The following is a 17,243-nucleotide window of genomic DNA, read 5'->3' as shown; positions in this document are numbered from 1 at the left end:
TGGTCTCTCCGCATGTTTGAGGGTGAAAACCCCTCCGATCGCACCCAGGACAGCAACACCCCCCTGCTCGCCCACCACCCAGCAACCCCATTGCACAGGGCATGCCCGGCCCGCAGTGACTCTGGACTCTGCTTTCCTTTGGGTAGTAAGAAACAAGTCCTGTTAAAACAGGTCCAACATGTCGATGTGAAGTGATAAATTGAAATGAACACACTTTGGTGAAAGCAGACGCAATTATTTTGACTTTGTAGTGGTGACTTAGTTTGCCAAGAACTGTTCCTTATCTCTACCCTTGAGAAAAGATGAGTGGAATCATTTATCTTGAAGAATGAAAATTCAAAGCTATCCCATTTGTGAATAATGTAAAGTATCTGAGTTGTTGAAACCACTCCTTATCCTAATAGGTATTTATAAGTCATAGAAAAGATGGCAACTGTTGACCAACATGAAAAAAAAAATGAAGATGTGGTACATATATACAATGGAATATTACTCAGCCATAAAAAGGAACAAAATTGGGTCATTTGTAGAGACGTGGATGGACCTAGAGGCTGTCATACAGAGTGAAGTAAGTCAGAAAGAGAAAACAAGTATCATATATTAACGCACAAATGTGGGATCTAGAAAAACGGTACAGATGAACCGGTTTGCAGGGCAGAAATAGAGACGCAGATGCAGAGGACAAATGTATGGACACCAAGGGGGGAAAGTGGCGGGGGGTGGTGGTGGTGGGATGAATTGGGAGACTGGGATTGACATAAATACACGAATATGTATAAAATAAATAACAAATAAGAAAAAAGTGTCAGCTTTCATAAAAAAAAAAAGAAGAAGAAGAAAAAAAGAAAAACAGCTGGTACATAGCATGGTTCCCAAGGAAACGAGCGACTACAGTCTCAACAAATTTGAGATTATTCCACGGATTCAAAGCAGAAAAGCAAAAAAATCCCCAATTTCTAAAACTCCAAATACCTTACCTTATTTTTTCCCTTTGTTTCTTTCGTTTCCTTTCCTTTTTTGCCTTTTTTGGGTTTCTCTTCCTTTTTCTTCTTTTTGTTTTTTTCCTCCTCTTCTTGGCTTGCACTAATATCCTCAATAACCTGGTAAAAAACAAAATCATCGTGGCATGTGCACAGAGTTGGATGGAGATGAGGACTATTTTTCCTGTCTGGAAGGAAGTATCTGTGCCAGTGTCCCTCCTCTGCCCTGCTGTGGGCCCGCAGACCGAGCCCTCCTTGCACCACCGATCTCCCTCCTGCCATCTGCCTTTCGTTGGATTCACCAGTGCAGGCAGCAGTGGGATCTTGGAGGGCAGATAGAGAGGGAGGGTGGACATTTCTGAACCAGTTCCCTGCGGGTTCAGAGCTGCTCTGGCTCCCAGGGGTTCCAGGAGAGGTCTCGGCTCCGTCAGCATCTCAGCCGCAGCCCAAGCGCCAGGCCCACGCACACCTCTTCCCCAAATCCTAGCCCCAAACTCCTGCTGTTTCCTGCTTGGACTCCATATATGATCACGCATCTCTCCTCAGAGTTGGTGTCTTTTACCTGTGGTTTAATTTGTATTTCCTACAAAAATCCATTTGTCCTCCTAAAATTTAAAATATTGGTTAAAAAATAGCTGGTTCACATAGGATTAGCGTCACTGGAGAATCAGTGGAAGTCTGTAAAAACTATATAATTCCATTCAATACAGTAGGTATTTACTGAGCTCTCTCCCACTGTGAATTCTGGGAGGTAGGATGGTGACCGTGATGGGACACATAGCCTGTTTGACCCTCGGGCTCTGCTCATCACTGGTCATGTGACTGAGACAAGCAGCATAACCCCTCTGAGCCTCAGTTTGCTCCGCTTTAGAATGAAGTCAACACTTCCATCCACAGCACTAATGATCACCAGGCACGGCTCTAAGAGCTTCACAAAGACGAGCTCAGTTACTGCCGAGCACAGCCCACGGGTGGAAGTGGTTATCGACCTGTTTTATCGATGAGGGAAATGGGGCACAAAGTGTTCAGTCACACGGTCCACATGCACAGCTAGTAAGTAGCTTGAGCCGGGATTCAAACAGGTGCTAACCGGGATGACCTGCATCATGTAGAAAGTAAAGAGGCAAAAAAGATGCTGAACGACATCTCTAAATTTATCCTTCATTGTGAAACGCATCTAGTGAAACAAAAAAATGATACTTGACGGTTACGGTTTCAGGATACATACATACATAGTCAAAGTGTAAGAAATGTAAGGGAATGATAAATACCAAATTCAGTACAGTGGTTACTTCTGGAGAGCAAGGTATGCACTTAAAAAAAAGGGCTAATATCATTTCACCCCTAGTGTGTTGTACTAAGCCATCCTCCTGGGATCAAGCCTACTTTGATTATGCCTTACTGTGATTTACTAAAATGCTGAAGTTTATTTTCTAGTATTGTATTTTTGAATTTATAGCTAGGTTGTTTTTAGGAGCTTACTTCATACCTTAAAAAGTGTTCAAAACAGCTTTATCATGAACAAAGCAGACTATTCAGGCACCATCTGGACTTAAAAAAAAAAAAAAAACTATAGTCATGTGTCTAACTCCACACCATCCTGAGGCTCACCCATCCCCTAGGCTCTAATGAAGATTTTTCAGGGGCGGGGGGCGCTCAGCGAGGGGGTACTGGGGAGTTGAGGTGACGTATATGTTGTGCACATTATCTGGTAATAAAAAGGGTGTCTTTAGATAGGATTAAAAGTCCCTTGTTATCAGAAGAGTAATGTTTTCCTTGGGGATCAGGCTCACCTCCACTCATAGAACCAAACTGTGGCTGCCAGGACTTTTATGCTCTGGTGCACTTAGGGAAAATGGACATGTTTTGGTTCTCGGAAGTTTGGAAACGTTCAGAAACTTGAATATATATATATACATATGCATCTGAAAAGAGGATAAAATCCTTATTTGTGAAGCATAAAATTCAGTGTATCGATTGCATCAACTGCATTGTTTATCTCCTCTAGATCTTTACCCAGTTTATTTACTATTTTGAATAGATAAAACGTTTACAACACCCACACTTCAGAAGTTATGAAAGAGCATGTAGTGAAATGTTTCCTCCCCGTTCGTAACTTATCTGACCATTCTCCTACCAATGGAAATTAAGGTTATTTCCAATCTTTTGCTATTACCCACAAAGCTGCCATGAATCAACGCATGCAAATGTCATTTTGCAAGTGTGCGAGCATACGTGCAGGATAATTCCCACGAGGAGAAACGCTGGATCACGTGCACATACATGTATAATACCATCAAACAGCCTCTACCGGGTCCTGCTGATTTACACTTCTGCCAGCGATGCGGGCAACTACGCATTTCCCCACATGCTCACCGACACGGCGCTTATGTTTGCCAGTTGAACGGGTGAAAAATGGCATGTTGTTGTATTTGTTTTGGGTTTTTTTTTTTAGGTGTCAATATGGAACTTATTTTGCTTGTGCTCTTCAACTATAGCAAAACCTCCCAAAATTATTAGTGCCTATTAAGTCAGCCATCACGTTTTTGGTAAACTAAGGGGACTGAAGGTCAAATCTGCCCTGCTACCTGTTTTATTTTTCTTTTTGAAAATACATGTATAACTTTATTGAAACATATTTTACATTTTTTACATTTACCCATTTCAAGTGTACAATTCAATCATTTTTTAGTAAATTTATCAAGTTGTGCAACCATCACCATAAATTAGTTTTAGCACATTTCCATCACCCCACTAAGATCCCCTCATGTCCATTAATTGTTAATCTGTCTTCCCTCTCCTGCCCTTCTCCCCAGGCTCTAATCAACTTTCTGCTTCCATAGATCTACTCTTTTTGGACATTTCATATAAATGGAATTGTATACTATGTGGTCTCTCATGTCTGGCTTCTTTCACTGTGCATCATGCTTTTGAGGTTCACCCAAGTTATACCATGTATAAATTGTCTGTTCCTTTTTTATTGCTGAATAATATTCCATTGCATGGATATACCACATTTCACCTACCCATTCACCAACTGATGGATATTTAGGTTGTTTCAAAATTTTGGCTATTATGAGTAATGCTCCTACAAATATTCACATACAATTTTTTTTTGCATGGACATATGTTTTCATTTCTCTTGGATAAAGTCCTAAGAGTGGAAGTGCTGAGTCATTCGGTAAATTTATATTTAACTTTTAAATAATTGACAAACTGGTTTTCCAATGTGGCTGCACCACTTTACATCCCCACTGGCCATGTAGGGGGATTGTCTCTTCTCTACATCCTCAACATTTGTTATTGTCTTTTTTGTTGTTTTTAATTACAGCCATCCTAGTGGTTGTGAAATGGTACCTTATTATAGTTTTAATTTTCATCTTCCTAATGACTAACGGTGTTGAGCATCCTTCCATGTGCCTATTAGCTATTCATATATATTCCTTTGTGAATTGTCTATTTGAGTCTTTTGCTCATTTTTTGATTGGATTGTTTGTCTTATTATTGAGATGTACGAGTTCTTTGTACATTCTGGATACAAATCCTTTATCAAGTATAAGTTTTCAAATATCTTCTTCCAGTCTGTTCTTGTATTTGCATTTTCTTAATGGCATCTTTTGAAGCCCCAAAGTTTTGAATTTTGATGAGGTTTAATCTATCAATTTTGTCTGTCAGTGTAGCTTTAATTTGCATTTCTCTTATACGCGTGAGGTTGGTTGTCTTTTCATATGTTGAACATCTTTTATTATGTTTCAAATCCATTTAGATTTTCATTTCTGAGAACTGTTCATATCCTTTGGCTTTAAAAATATTGGGTTATTGAGTTTTTTCTTATAGAGCTGTAGGAGCTCTTTATATATTAGAAAAATGATCTCTTACCTGTGATATTCATTACAAATAATTCTTGCAGTGTGTCATCTGTCGTTTGACTTTACTTGGGGTCGGTTTTGCCATGCAGGTTAAAAATTTTTTTTAACGTAGTTTAATTTATGTTTTTTTTCTTCTATGACTCCTGGGTTGTGCGACAGAGGTAAAAAGGTCTTTCCCACTCTGAGGTTATGACATATTTCTTTGTTGGCTGCTTCTAGTCCTTTTGTGTTTTTGTTTTGTTTGACATTTAAACCTTTGATACATTTGGAATCATTCTGGGCTAGAGTATCAAGAGATAGAGATTAATTTTCTTCTTTTCCAGTTGACAACCTGGTTACTATAATACCATTCATTAAATGGTCTTTTTCTTTTCCTTCTACAAGAAAGATGAGATGCTTCTTTATTATATACTAAATTTCCATGTGTATTTGGATATATTTCTTGATTTTCTATTCTTTTTCATTTAGTCATTTGCCTGTATCAATGGGCTCTTTAAAACATGTTTTAATACCTGGCAGGGCTGGTTCCTCCTCATTACCCTTCATTCTCAGAATTTTACTAGCTATTCCTGGTTATTTACTTTCTACCTAAAGTTTAGAATCAAATTAGTCACCCTCTGCATGCCCTGACTCCCCACTCCAACAAAATGCTATTGGTATTTTTATTTGGATCGTACTACATGTATAGATGATGTTTGGGAGTGCTGAAGTATTTATAACATTGAGTATTCCTACCTAAGAACAGAATATGCTTTTCCATCGGCTCATTTTCATTCTTCAGAATTTTTTTTTTTTTTTTTTCTGTACGTGGGCCTCTCACTGTTGCGGCCTCTCCCGTTGTGGAGCACAGGCTCCGTAGGCACAGGCTCAGTGGCCATGGCTCACGGGCCCAGCTGCTCCATGGCATGTGGGATCCTCCCGGACCGGGGAACGAACACGTGTTCCCTGCATCAGCAGGCTGACTCCCAACCACTGCGCCACCAGGGAAGCCCCTTCAGAATGTTTTAAGCTTTTCTTCCCATAGAAAACACATTTATTATTAAATTTATTCCTGGATATTTTATCTTCGTGCCATTGTTGCCATTGTAAATGGACTCTTTTATTATATTTTCTATGTAGCTGCTGTTTGAACATAGAAAAGCTTTCTCTTTCTGCATATTAATTTTGTAACTCCCCGTCTTACTTCTCATATTGTTTAAGGTGTTTTTCAGTTTATCTCTTTGCTTTTCTAAGTACAGAACATATCTGCAAAAAGTGACGATTTCCCCTCTTCCATTCCAATTCTCTATCTCTACATTCTTTCTCTTGTGTAATAGTGTTCAATAGATCCTGTGGGTCAATGGTGATAATGGCCACCCTTGTATTTTTCATGACACCAGTGGAAATGTTTCCTGTGAATTTCATTAAGCATGATATTAACTTTTGAACTAAGAAATATTTTGTCATGTTGAAGAAGTATCCATATATTCCATTTTTTGTTTTATTTTTTAATATCAAGAAAGGGAGTTGAATTTGTAAAATGCCCTTTTAGCATCCACAGTGATGAGCTTATGGTTCTCCCTTTTGGATCTCTTTATATGATGCAATGTATTCACAGAACATCCAAAACACAACAGTGCTTGCGTTCGGGAATAAACACCACTTGATTGTAGTGTTTCGTTAATATTTCACTTTGAATTTTTGCATTTATACTCATAAGGAAGATTGATCTGAGGTTCTATTTGTATTCCATCTTTTGGGGGGCTTGGCATCAATGTGATTATGCTCACTTCAGAAAAAGTATTTGCACTGTTTTGTCTTTACAAATATAAAGTTGACTGTTTACGTGTATGTTATAATGATTATGTTTGGTCTATCTCTTCTGCCTCCACCCCTCCCCTTCCTCCTTCTCCTCTTCCTTTCTTCCTCTCCCTCCTCCTCCCTCTCCTCCCATTAGTAACAACTGCTAAGACTTTCTGAATGATTTCAGGGTGCCAAGCTCTGTTCTGAGTACATTACATGTATCATCTCATCTAATTATTGCATCGGCCCAGGGAGGCAGGTGTTTTTAGCATCTCCATCCGCAGACAAGAAAACTGAGACGCAGAGGGGAAGTCGCTTGCCTGAGGCTGCAGACCTAGTGGAACTCGGATTCTTCACCACAATGCTGTCCTGACTCTTCAATCATCTGCCTTTTAAAGTCATGCTGCTTTGTGGCTCCCTTTGTTTGATTTTAGTGTACGTATTAACCAGACGTCTTCAGTTTTCTTTTGCTTTCAGTTTGACTGGACGTTAAGTCTACTTTTGAGAGTTTCTGATGGACAGTTTAGACATTCCACCAACATTCTTAATTCTTTAAAAACTAACATGAAACATGTCTGGCTGCTTGTCATGGGCTTTCAAGACACAACTTGTGCCGGATGATTTAGCTGGAGGGACAAGACCTAAACATGTAAAAAAGTGAAATAACATCACATCAAAATGACAGTCACTCAAGGGAGGGCTCGAACTGCCAACAAGAGGGTGGTTATTAAGTGGTGACACAGTTCAGGGGAGAAGGACAGGAGGATGGAGAGAAGGCTTTGGGAGCTGATGTTGGCTTTTGACAGGGAGTGGGAGAAGAGCTCCTCCCCTTGATCCTGAGGGCTCAGGCGGGGAAGCAGAGGAATCCAGGGATGCTGACTGTGGGGTCAGCAGTGCTGACAAAACCTCATCTACAGCATGGTTTTTACTGCTGCTTAGTTAGTGTTTCACATTACTTAACTAATTCCCTAGTAACAAACATTAACCTGTTTCTTCTCTGTCAGTGCTGTGAACAGTGCAGACAAGAACAGCTGTTTCAATCACCTATGGCAAGTATCAGCAAACCACATCACATGGGCCAAATCTGGCCTGCCGCCCATGTTTGTAAATAAAGCTTTATTGGAACACATCCATGCCCATTCATTTACATATTGTCTGTGCTTTCATGTTATAATAGCAGAGTTGAGTAGTTGCAGCAGAGACTGTATGTTCAACAAATATTTACTATTTTGCTGCTAATGGAAAAAGTCTGTTGTTGCCCATCTATGGCAACTTGTTTTTATTTTTTCCTTAGTATAAATTCCTTGAAGAGCATTTATGGGTTAAAGGGTATACACAGTAAATATTTTGATATTTACTTGGCCCATGGTCCTCAAAAAATGTCATGCTAATTTATGTATCCAGCCACAATGTGCGAGAGTGACTTTTTTCCACACGCTCACCAACTCCAATTATTATCACAAGTTAAAAATTTTAGCAATCCTATAGGTGAAAAGAGATACAGTAACATTATATTTAAATTTCTTTCCTACTGAGTTAAAATTTTTTTTAATTACTTTAATATTTTTTGCCTTTTCTACTGAGGTGTTCAGATTTTTCTTATTACTTTCTAAGAACTCTACATACGAAAGATACCTAACGTCAGCTACGTTGCTAACACTTTCTCCATTTTATCATATGATTTTAATTTATGATATCTTTTGCTATTTAAGTTTCATTTAGCCAGAGATATCAGCTTATTCTCTTTATGATTTCTGCCTATGGTGATATACTTATAAAATTACTCCCCATTATTATCAAATATCAAACAATTTCTACTGGTAATTTGTGGTTTAATATTTTACATGTAAATACTTAATGCATCTGAAATTTATTTTGTATATTAAGGGAGGTAAAGATCAACTAATTTTCTCAAATGGAGAGCCAGTTGTCCCAATATTATTTATTGCATAGTTCATCCTTCTCCACTTAGGTCATGATTATATTTCTGAATTCCAACTAGTACCTGAATCAATTTCTGAGCACACTATCCTGCAGTCAGATTATCTGGGTTTGAATCTCATCTCCCCAACTTATTAACTGTGAATCTGGCCAAATGGCTTGATCTTTGTGGGTTGGGAAGACTGAATGAGTTAATTTACATAGTGTTCTTTGCATAGGACCCGGCACAGAATATTTGTCCAATAAATGCTGCACATGACATACTATTTTTGTTATTGCTATTATCTGTCTATTCCTTTCCCAGTACGGTGATGGCTCAATTACTTTATAATTTGATTTGTACCAAGTAGGGCAAGTTCCCTTGATTACAGTTCTTTTTCATAAACTTTTTGGATATTGACACGCATTCATTCTTCTCTATAAACTTGAGAATAATTTTGTAAATAAAAAATTGTTTTGATTTTATTGGAATTGCACTAACTACATAAACAATGGAAAGATAATGTGTATTTGTATTTTATTGAACCTTTCTATCCATAGAAACAAACCATCAGTCTATTTATTCATGTCTTCTTTCATTTTCTTCAGTGAATTTTGTCTGTATAATTCTGTACAATTCTGCATAATATGTCAATATAATTTTTGATAAGTTTGTGTTTTCTAGGAATATAATCACATAATCTGAAAATAATAAAATCGTCACTTTTTAAATATCTGTAACTTCTTTTCTTTTTCTTATGTTATTGTATTTGTTAGAACTTCCAGAGAGTATTAACTAATAGTGCTGATGGCAATTATTCTTTTCTTGAGTTTCATTTTTTAATGGTCATGCTTCTAAACGTTTCACTGTTGAGTAATGCAAATCTTCTCTTGGTTTCTATGATAAATACTCTGAGGTTAAGAAGAGTTTTCCTATTTCTGGTTTATTAAGGCATTTCTAAAAGCAGCTTTGGATGTCAATCATCAAATGCCACTAGAGTATCTACAGAGATGGTCCAAGGGTGTTTCTCTTGAAGAACATTAATATGGCAAAGAGCTGAGTCTTGACAGACAAGCAGGAGCTAAGCAGAGGAAGACGGGCAGAAGGCATCCTGGAGTGAGGGGAGAGCATGAGATGCAGGAAGGCACTAAAGGTGTAGCAGCATGAGCGGCGAGGAGGACGGGCAAGTGGACCGCTGGAGTTGATGGTGTGAAGCTGGGGTGAGGGGGACAGGAAACGATACTGGGAGGCAAGCAGGGACCAGAACATAAAGGGTTCCTGAAACCGAGCTGCTCATCACTGACTAAGAAGATGAGACTCATGTGTTGTCACATCGCTTTCAAAGACAGGAGAAAGCATGAATTCATCTAAAGAATTTTGAAAGTACATGAACTGATAAACAACAAAAGTACTTCCAGGTAAACGTCTGTAGGGAACTACCAAGACCTAATAACAGTGCAAAAGTCATTATCTCTAAAGTTTAAAGAGATGCGATTATGATACGTTTACAGTTTATTTCTCACGCATACTTGTACCTGTTGTCGTGTCTTGCTGGAAAAAATGATAGCTGAACCTCCTTCTTCTTCTGTAGGGTAGTCGGGAAATGTGCCCGTTAAGTTCCTGAGGAGGAAACAAGGCAGAATGAACATCCATGAGCACAGCCCTCTCTGCTGCATTCCCCACTAGCTGGCTCTGGTCAAGTTCACTGAAATGAGTGATAGTTATTAGGAGAGGGGCTCCCTGCCAGTTGCTGGCCGGACTTCCGGTCTCTAAGAAGCAGAAGGACCTGGTGACATTCAGGAACAGGTTTCCTTCCTCAAGGCGGTTATGACTGTGAGACAGACACACCTCTCTTTGAAGCAGATTGTAATTTTCTGCCTTTTTTTTTCTTTTTTTAATTACTGAGATACTCTGTGCTTGCATTAAAAATGAAAAGACAGGGGGCTTCCCTGGTGGCGCAGTGGTTGAGAGTCCGCCTGTTGATGCCTGTTGATGCAGGGGACACGGGTTCGTGCCCCGGTCCGGGAAGATCCCACATGCCGCTGCCTGTGAGCCATGGCCGCTGAGCCTGGGCATCCGGGGCCTGCGCTTAGCAATGGGAGAGGCCACAACAGTGAGAGGCCCGCGTACCGCAAAAAAAAAAAAAAAAAAAAGACAGAAGCACAAACTATTTCTTCCTGTTTGAAAATTAGGATAAACACAGGATTTTAACATAAAACAGAAGCATGGCATTGTTCGAATTACAGATTTAGGACTAGTGCATGAAATATGCATGCATGCTTTAGATTTTTAGCGAGTCTAAGGCTCTATATGTTGAGTTCCGAATAGTAATTTTTTTTCTGTAACCATATAGTTTCTATGTTTTTGAAATTTAATGTTGAGGGATTTCAGAAGGGAAATGAAGTTAATTTTTCCAAGAGAAACTGACTTGGATACGAGTGTTATATTTATTCCATATATAGAAAGAAAAAACGACCAAGTTAGTTCCATTAATCCACAGAAGAACAGAATCTGAGTGTTAGAGGAGATGCCCATGCTCCAGATGACTCTGTAACAGCGGTTCTCAAACTTCTGGCCTTAGTTGCTCTTGACACCCTTGATAATTTTTGATGATCCCCAAAAGCTTTTGTTTATGTGAGTTCTAGCTATTGATATTTACTGTATTAAATATTAAACCTGACACATTTCTAAAATATGCATTTTTCATTAAAAAATAACAATAATAAGCCCATTATGTGTTCACATAAACAACATTTTTAATGAAGAATGTATTTCTCAGAACAAAAAAAAATTAGTGAGAACAGTGTTACTGTTCTGGCTTAATGGAAGTTAGCAGGATGCTTATATCTGTTTCTGTATTCAGTCTGTTACAGTATGTTGTTTTGGTTGAAGTATAGAAAGAAAATCTGGCCTCACACGGCTGTGTAATTGGAAAAGAGAGGAGAGTTTTAATAGCCTTTTAGATAGCTGTGAATATTCTGCTTTGATTCTACACCACAACTCGACAAGTGGTAGCTTCCTAAAGGCTGGTGGTGATGTAGAATCTGAAAGCATATCAAGAACTTTCCCTTCCCTGTCACATCAAAATCCATGAGCCTTGTGCACTGAATAGATCTTTCACCCCACAATGACTTTGTAACATGACTTTGTAACATCTTGGTCATTTCAAAACTAATGATTCATTGACTTATGTGGATCTTCCTAATGCTTACACATTGCACCGTACCAAAAATCATGTTCATTCATTAATAACGCCACCAATCTCACCATACCCCAAAGCTAAGTAATGAGAAGCTCTCAGACTCACAGAGGTGACTAGAAGATTTCCAAAATTGTAATTTTCACTAGAAAGCTTGAATTTTATTATTAGCAACAAATGCCCTCAGTTGTTTTCCTTCAGGCTCACTTGGTTCATTTTTGAGAAAATGTTGCCCCAAACCTGAGTCTGAATAGCCAGAGCGTCAGTCATTTTCTCAAGGAAAAATGAGGTTCCAGAAAAAGTGTCTGGCTCAGTCTGAAGCTGGACAGGTGGCAGGTGCCCATTCTGAGCGGCCCTCATACTTTGGGGTGCAGCAGAAGGCAGCCACCTCACCTCCAGGTTCCTCACATACAATTTTGAAAAGCATCAATCGTCAGAGTAAGATTTGACAATTTTATATTTTTCATAGTACTTTTTGAAAATATACTATCAAATATATTTATTTCTAATAGATAAATGAACATATTTAGTGACAGTTTAAATATTTAATCATAAGTTAAAATTGAATGTCTTATCCTTAAAGAATGTAAGAACTGTTGTCGGGCGCACATTTAAAAGATATCTTTTAAAATTTGTATGTAGAAAATGAAAGCCTAACCTGACAGCTCTTTATCTCACACACACACTTTCTCTGTTCTCACGACACCCCACGCCCCGCTCTGTGGCAAGGGGACCTCTGTTCCCACAGCTGCTGCACCCCTGCTTCGTGATGTCCAAGGCTGCCCGGGGTTTGCACTGAGACTCCGTCCCTTAGAGCATGCTGGGAGAAAACAGTTTTCGAATTCTGTTTCACGTTTCCTTGACTGCCGGCTTTTCACCACCACGTTCTCAGTTGTGCTCTGGGGCAGAGATGGGACACGGCCTTCCCTCTCCCGAATAACGATGCTCAGAACCCAGACACAGTCAGCTCCTCTCTTGCTCAGCATAAGGAAGCTGCAAGGTGAGGAGCGTGTTAGCACCTGGAACTCAGCACAGTGTGAAGCTGGAGAGCTCCGGGCACAGATGACTTATACTTGGAAACAAGTGACCAGAAATACTATTTTGGCTCCCACGGTGTTTCAGGTGCAAATAGCCGGGGGGCTGACCGCATCGACCACAGGTGACAGCCCGTGTGGGGACCTCTAGGGGAGCAGCCGAAGACCCCTAACGACATGGTGTCAGGAAAGATTCAAAGTGGAAACAGTGTCCGGTTTATGTTTGCTGGGACACCCTGGGTGTCTGTTCAGGCCCATCAAACCCGCCATGGAGCTCAGGGCTGACACATCGTGTGAACATGGATGTTATTCAAACAACTGGAATTGCAGAGTGATGGGGTCTCGGCCCAGAGGGGATCTTTCCCCTTCCCCCCCGCACCCCCCAACCAGGGCTCTGCCCAAATGCAGCGGGGTGGAGGAGAGGGATGCCATCAGACAGGGACGATGGTCCAGCCCAGACCCTCCGGCTCTCCCACCCTCATTAGTGGAAGGGATGCTGCTCCCATGACCCAAGCCAGCCTGGTGGTGCGTCTCAAGGCCCCCTACCATCTCACTCCTCTCATTTCCCCCGGGCCCTTTCTCTCTCTTGACTGGATGCTTCCCTGTGAATCTGAAATAAGCTCAGGCCTCTCTCATTTAGAAAACTATCATCCTCCTTTTTGTTTTATTAAAACTTTTGAAATCAATTTTTAAACATTACACTTCATTTACAGTTATTACAAAATACTGGCTCTATTCCCCGTGTTGTACAGTATACCCTTGAGCCCATCTTACACCCAGTAGTTTGTACCTCCCACTCGCCGCCCCTCTATTCCCCCCCCCACTGGTAACCACCAGTTTGTGGTCTACGTCTGTGAACACTCATCCCCCAGCTTCTCATGCATCTCCCTGCTCACCTCCACACTCCAGCTTTTCAAGTCCTTCACATTCACTGGCTCCATTAAAATAGTTCCCACAAGGTGTTACGGACCAAACTGTGTCCCTCCCAAATCCACAGGTTGAAGTCCCACCCCCCGGGACCTCAGAATGTGACCGCCTGTGGCAATAGGGTCCTTGCGGATGGAATTAGTTAAGATGAGGTGATGCCCTAATCCAATATGACTGGTGTCCTTATAAACAAGGGAGATTAGGGCACAGACACAGACACACCAAGAGGGCAGATGATGTGAAGAGACTCGGGGAGAAGGGGGCACCTGCAGCTTCTCCCTTCATCCTCGGAAGGAACCGACCCTGCTGACCCCGTGATCTTGGGCTTCCATCTCCCCCACAAACTAAGTAAACAAGTTTACCAGTGAGTATGATGTGCTGGCTTCCCAGGGTGTTTTACCACATCCCTCTCTCTTGATCCATCAGATGACAAAGTCCTTTTTCCTGGAAGGTTCTCTTCCTCGGCTTCCAGCTCGGGATCCTCCTGGCTTCCTTCCATCTCTCACCTCCTCCTCTCCTGTCTATTTGGCACCCCCTTCTCTGCCTTACAGAGAAGGGACTCACAGGACGTGGCCTGGAAGCAGTGTGAGTTCTGGGCCCTCCCTTCCTCCTGAAATGATCTGTGACTGGCTTCCCTCTGAGTTCTCCTCCCCCCACCGACCACCTGCTCAGCCTTCTCTGCCAGAATCTTGCCTTCCCACCTGTAAATGCTGGGGGACCTCGGGCTCGGCCCTTGGGTTCTTCTCTTCTATGCTCACCCTTTAGGATCTCATGTAGCTTCTTGGCTTTGAACACCCCCTGCAGGCTTCACTGCCCCATCACCACGTCTCCTGCCTTCGTCCCGGCCCTGGACCACACACTCATACACTCGCCTGCCTGCCCAGTGTCTCCCTTCAGAAGCGCAGTGAGTATCTCAGACTTAAATGCCCCAACCTCCACCCTTGTGCTCACCTCCTCTCCCAAACTTCCTCCTCCTCTTGTCTTTCCCCATTTCAGAACATGGAAACTCATCTTCCAGTTGCTGCAAGGGCAAAACCCTAGAATCCTGGGCTTGTCTCCCACGTTCACACCTAAGTTCAATCCATCAGCAAACCCTGCTGGTTCTACCTTCCAATTCTATGCCTAGAATCCACCCACTTTTCTTACCCGCACTGATCCGAGCCATCCTTATCCTGTACTCGTGTTACTGGGATTAACTAGTCTCCCTGCTGTCCCTCCACGTAGCAGCCAGAGTGATGCTTTTAAAACATAAGTCACGTCGTGCCGTTTCTCTGCTCCAAGTTTGCCGAAACTCTCCCTCCAAATGAAACCAACGCCCACATAATTAGGTTAACCTGTGGCCCGCTTTCCTGGGGACAGGCCCAGTTATGTGTAATTAACAACAGCATCCCCTTTCATTCTTACAAGTCTCCTGGTTTGGATGGCGATGGACCCGGTTCCTGCACTTACTATGGCCTCCCCGGTACTGCCCTGCCGCCTTCCTGCCTTCCCCCACCTTCTCAGCATTCCAGCTGCTCTCCATCCACCCCGATGCTCCCCTCCTCAGAGTGATGTTCACGTGCAGAGAGAAAACACCTCCCCCCCACTCGCTTTAAGGTTTTGTTCAAATGTCAACATGTCACAGAGGCCTTCCCTGATTACCCTGCATAAAGTACATGTTTGACCAAATAAAATAGGTTCCCTCTTATCTCACAACCAAAGGTCTTGCTGAGGGATGTGCATTTGGGATGGAGAAGAGAGGGGATGTTAAGTTGTTTCTGGATGATTACCCCGGTTTCTCTCTGTAGTTTGGAAAGTACTTGCATAGACGCAATTCTTTTCTACTTAAAGGAAATGTTAACACAAAATCCTCTGCAAAATCATTACATGGTAAAGATCCTGACGTGGTACATGGTGATTATTTCAATCACAGCTTTCCCTCAATTATAGCTTGACTCTGACTTCCACAGACATTTGATTACCTTTGAACTTGCATCGTCTGGCTGAGTTTCAGAGTTAATGTGCAGGCGTGTCCTAGTATCTTCCCCCCTGTGCCGCGCCCTCCCCCCACCCGCCACCAACTAATTTCCATTTGCCCTCCAATTGCTGCAATAGGCAAGGCCAAAGCAGGTTCTTCAAATGGGCATCCAAACCATCGGATGGACCAAGTGATGCAGAAAATGGATCTCATCACATGGCTGCATGAAAAATCACCTGAACTATATACATTTCACCCACATCTACAGAACAGGAGAAACGAGAAAGGTGAAAACCACCCAAGGACACAAAGTTTGAGAAAGGGATCTGGAACTTGACAAGACAGGATTTACCAGATATTTCTGCACTCCTAGTCCCCATTTAGTCACCATTAAGCACATGCTGGCACGTCTCATGGGGATTACATTTTTTTCTAAAAGCAAGAATTCAACTTTTTGGAACAATATTTAATTAGTATTAAGTATAATTTCCAAAAGATAAAGTTCCAGGTATTCATTAAATCCATTCCCTAAAAAGTACTTAGGAAGAGCAGTTCTCCTGGGTTCCCTTACCTTGCTGCTCTCCACCCGGGCACCCCTTCCCATTAAAGTCTTTTGCTTTGTCAGTTAAAAAATAAAATAAAGTAAAATAAAAAAGTAAAATAAAAAGTATTTAGGAAAATTTGAATAGGAATGCTGAATATGAAATATATTATTTATCAAACTTTAGATTTATCAACAAACTAGAGATTGTTGAATATTTTTCAAAAACAAGTGACACCTCCCTACCACTAAATTCGGATCTCCCCTGGAAACTTACAAAGGAAAGAAGCTGAGAAGCCACCAAGCCCCCCTCCCCACCAGAGAATTAGTCCTCTAAGTGATGGCACGTGGCAGTTGCTCCAGGGTTGGAAAGCTCTAGTAATCCGACATTTCTTCCAGCTTCTTCTCTCTCTCTCTCTTTTTTTTTTTTTTGTGGTACGCAGGCCTCTCACTGTTGTGGCCTCTCCCGTTGCGGAGCACAGGCTCCGGACGCGCAGGCTCAGCGGCCATGGCTCATGGGCCCAGCCGCTCCACGGCATGTGGGATCCTCCTGGACCGGGGCACGAACCCGCGTCCCCTGCATTGGCAGGCAGACTCTCAACCACTGCGCCACCAGGAAAGCCCCCAGCTTCTTCTCTTGATACCAGTCTTAGTTACTGACTCAGAAAGCATCCCATCCACATTTTATGATCAAAGTTATCTAGGATGATGGCCTCCAAGTCCTCGGCTCTTAAGTGGGACCTGCACTGTCTCTCCCCTAAAGGAGCTTCCAGGCAGGGTTCACGTGTATAAAGCAATGACTCTGAACCCCCAGCCATCCCATCGTCTAATCCCAAACTGTCCCCACCTAATTTCCTCCCCAAACCCTTGGTCCAAACCTCCAGCCAAACCCTTGGTCCAAGACTGGGCTTTCAATCTGTCTTTGGCCCTGCAGATATGATATGCGTCCTGCACATCTTGTAGCCTAAGTGAAGAACTCCTGCCTGAGGCACTGTGGAAGCCTGTCTCCACTCTGTCCGGGGCCAGGGGCAAA

General features: G+C 41.8%; 1 protein-coding gene across 2 annotated transcripts in view; it reads right to left on the bottom strand.

Annotated features, from left to right (window-relative positions):
* The window catches only part of DRC11 (dynein regulatory complex subunit 11), a 172,472-nt gene that overhangs the window by 95,698 nt on the left and 59,531 nt on the right, over positions 1-17,243 (bottom strand). For both annotated transcript variants that reach the window (XM_082630649.1, XM_082630650.1), the window contains 2 exons: positions 10,088-10,172; positions 978-1,100 (listed from right to left, as the gene is read on the bottom strand). In XM_082630649.1, the coding sequence (XP_082486775.1) occupies positions 978-1,100; positions 10,088-10,172 (208 nt within the window). The remainder of the gene's footprint in view (positions 1-977; positions 1,101-10,087; positions 10,173-17,243) is intronic.

The sequence above is a fragment of the Mesoplodon mirus genome (genome assembly GCF_964341445.2).
Source record: "Mesoplodon mirus genome assembly, chromosome: 8".
Taxonomy (NCBI): domain Eukaryota; kingdom Metazoa; phylum Chordata; class Mammalia; order Artiodactyla; family Ziphiidae; genus Mesoplodon; species Mesoplodon mirus.
This window is presented reverse-complemented; position numbering and strand designations above follow the sequence as displayed.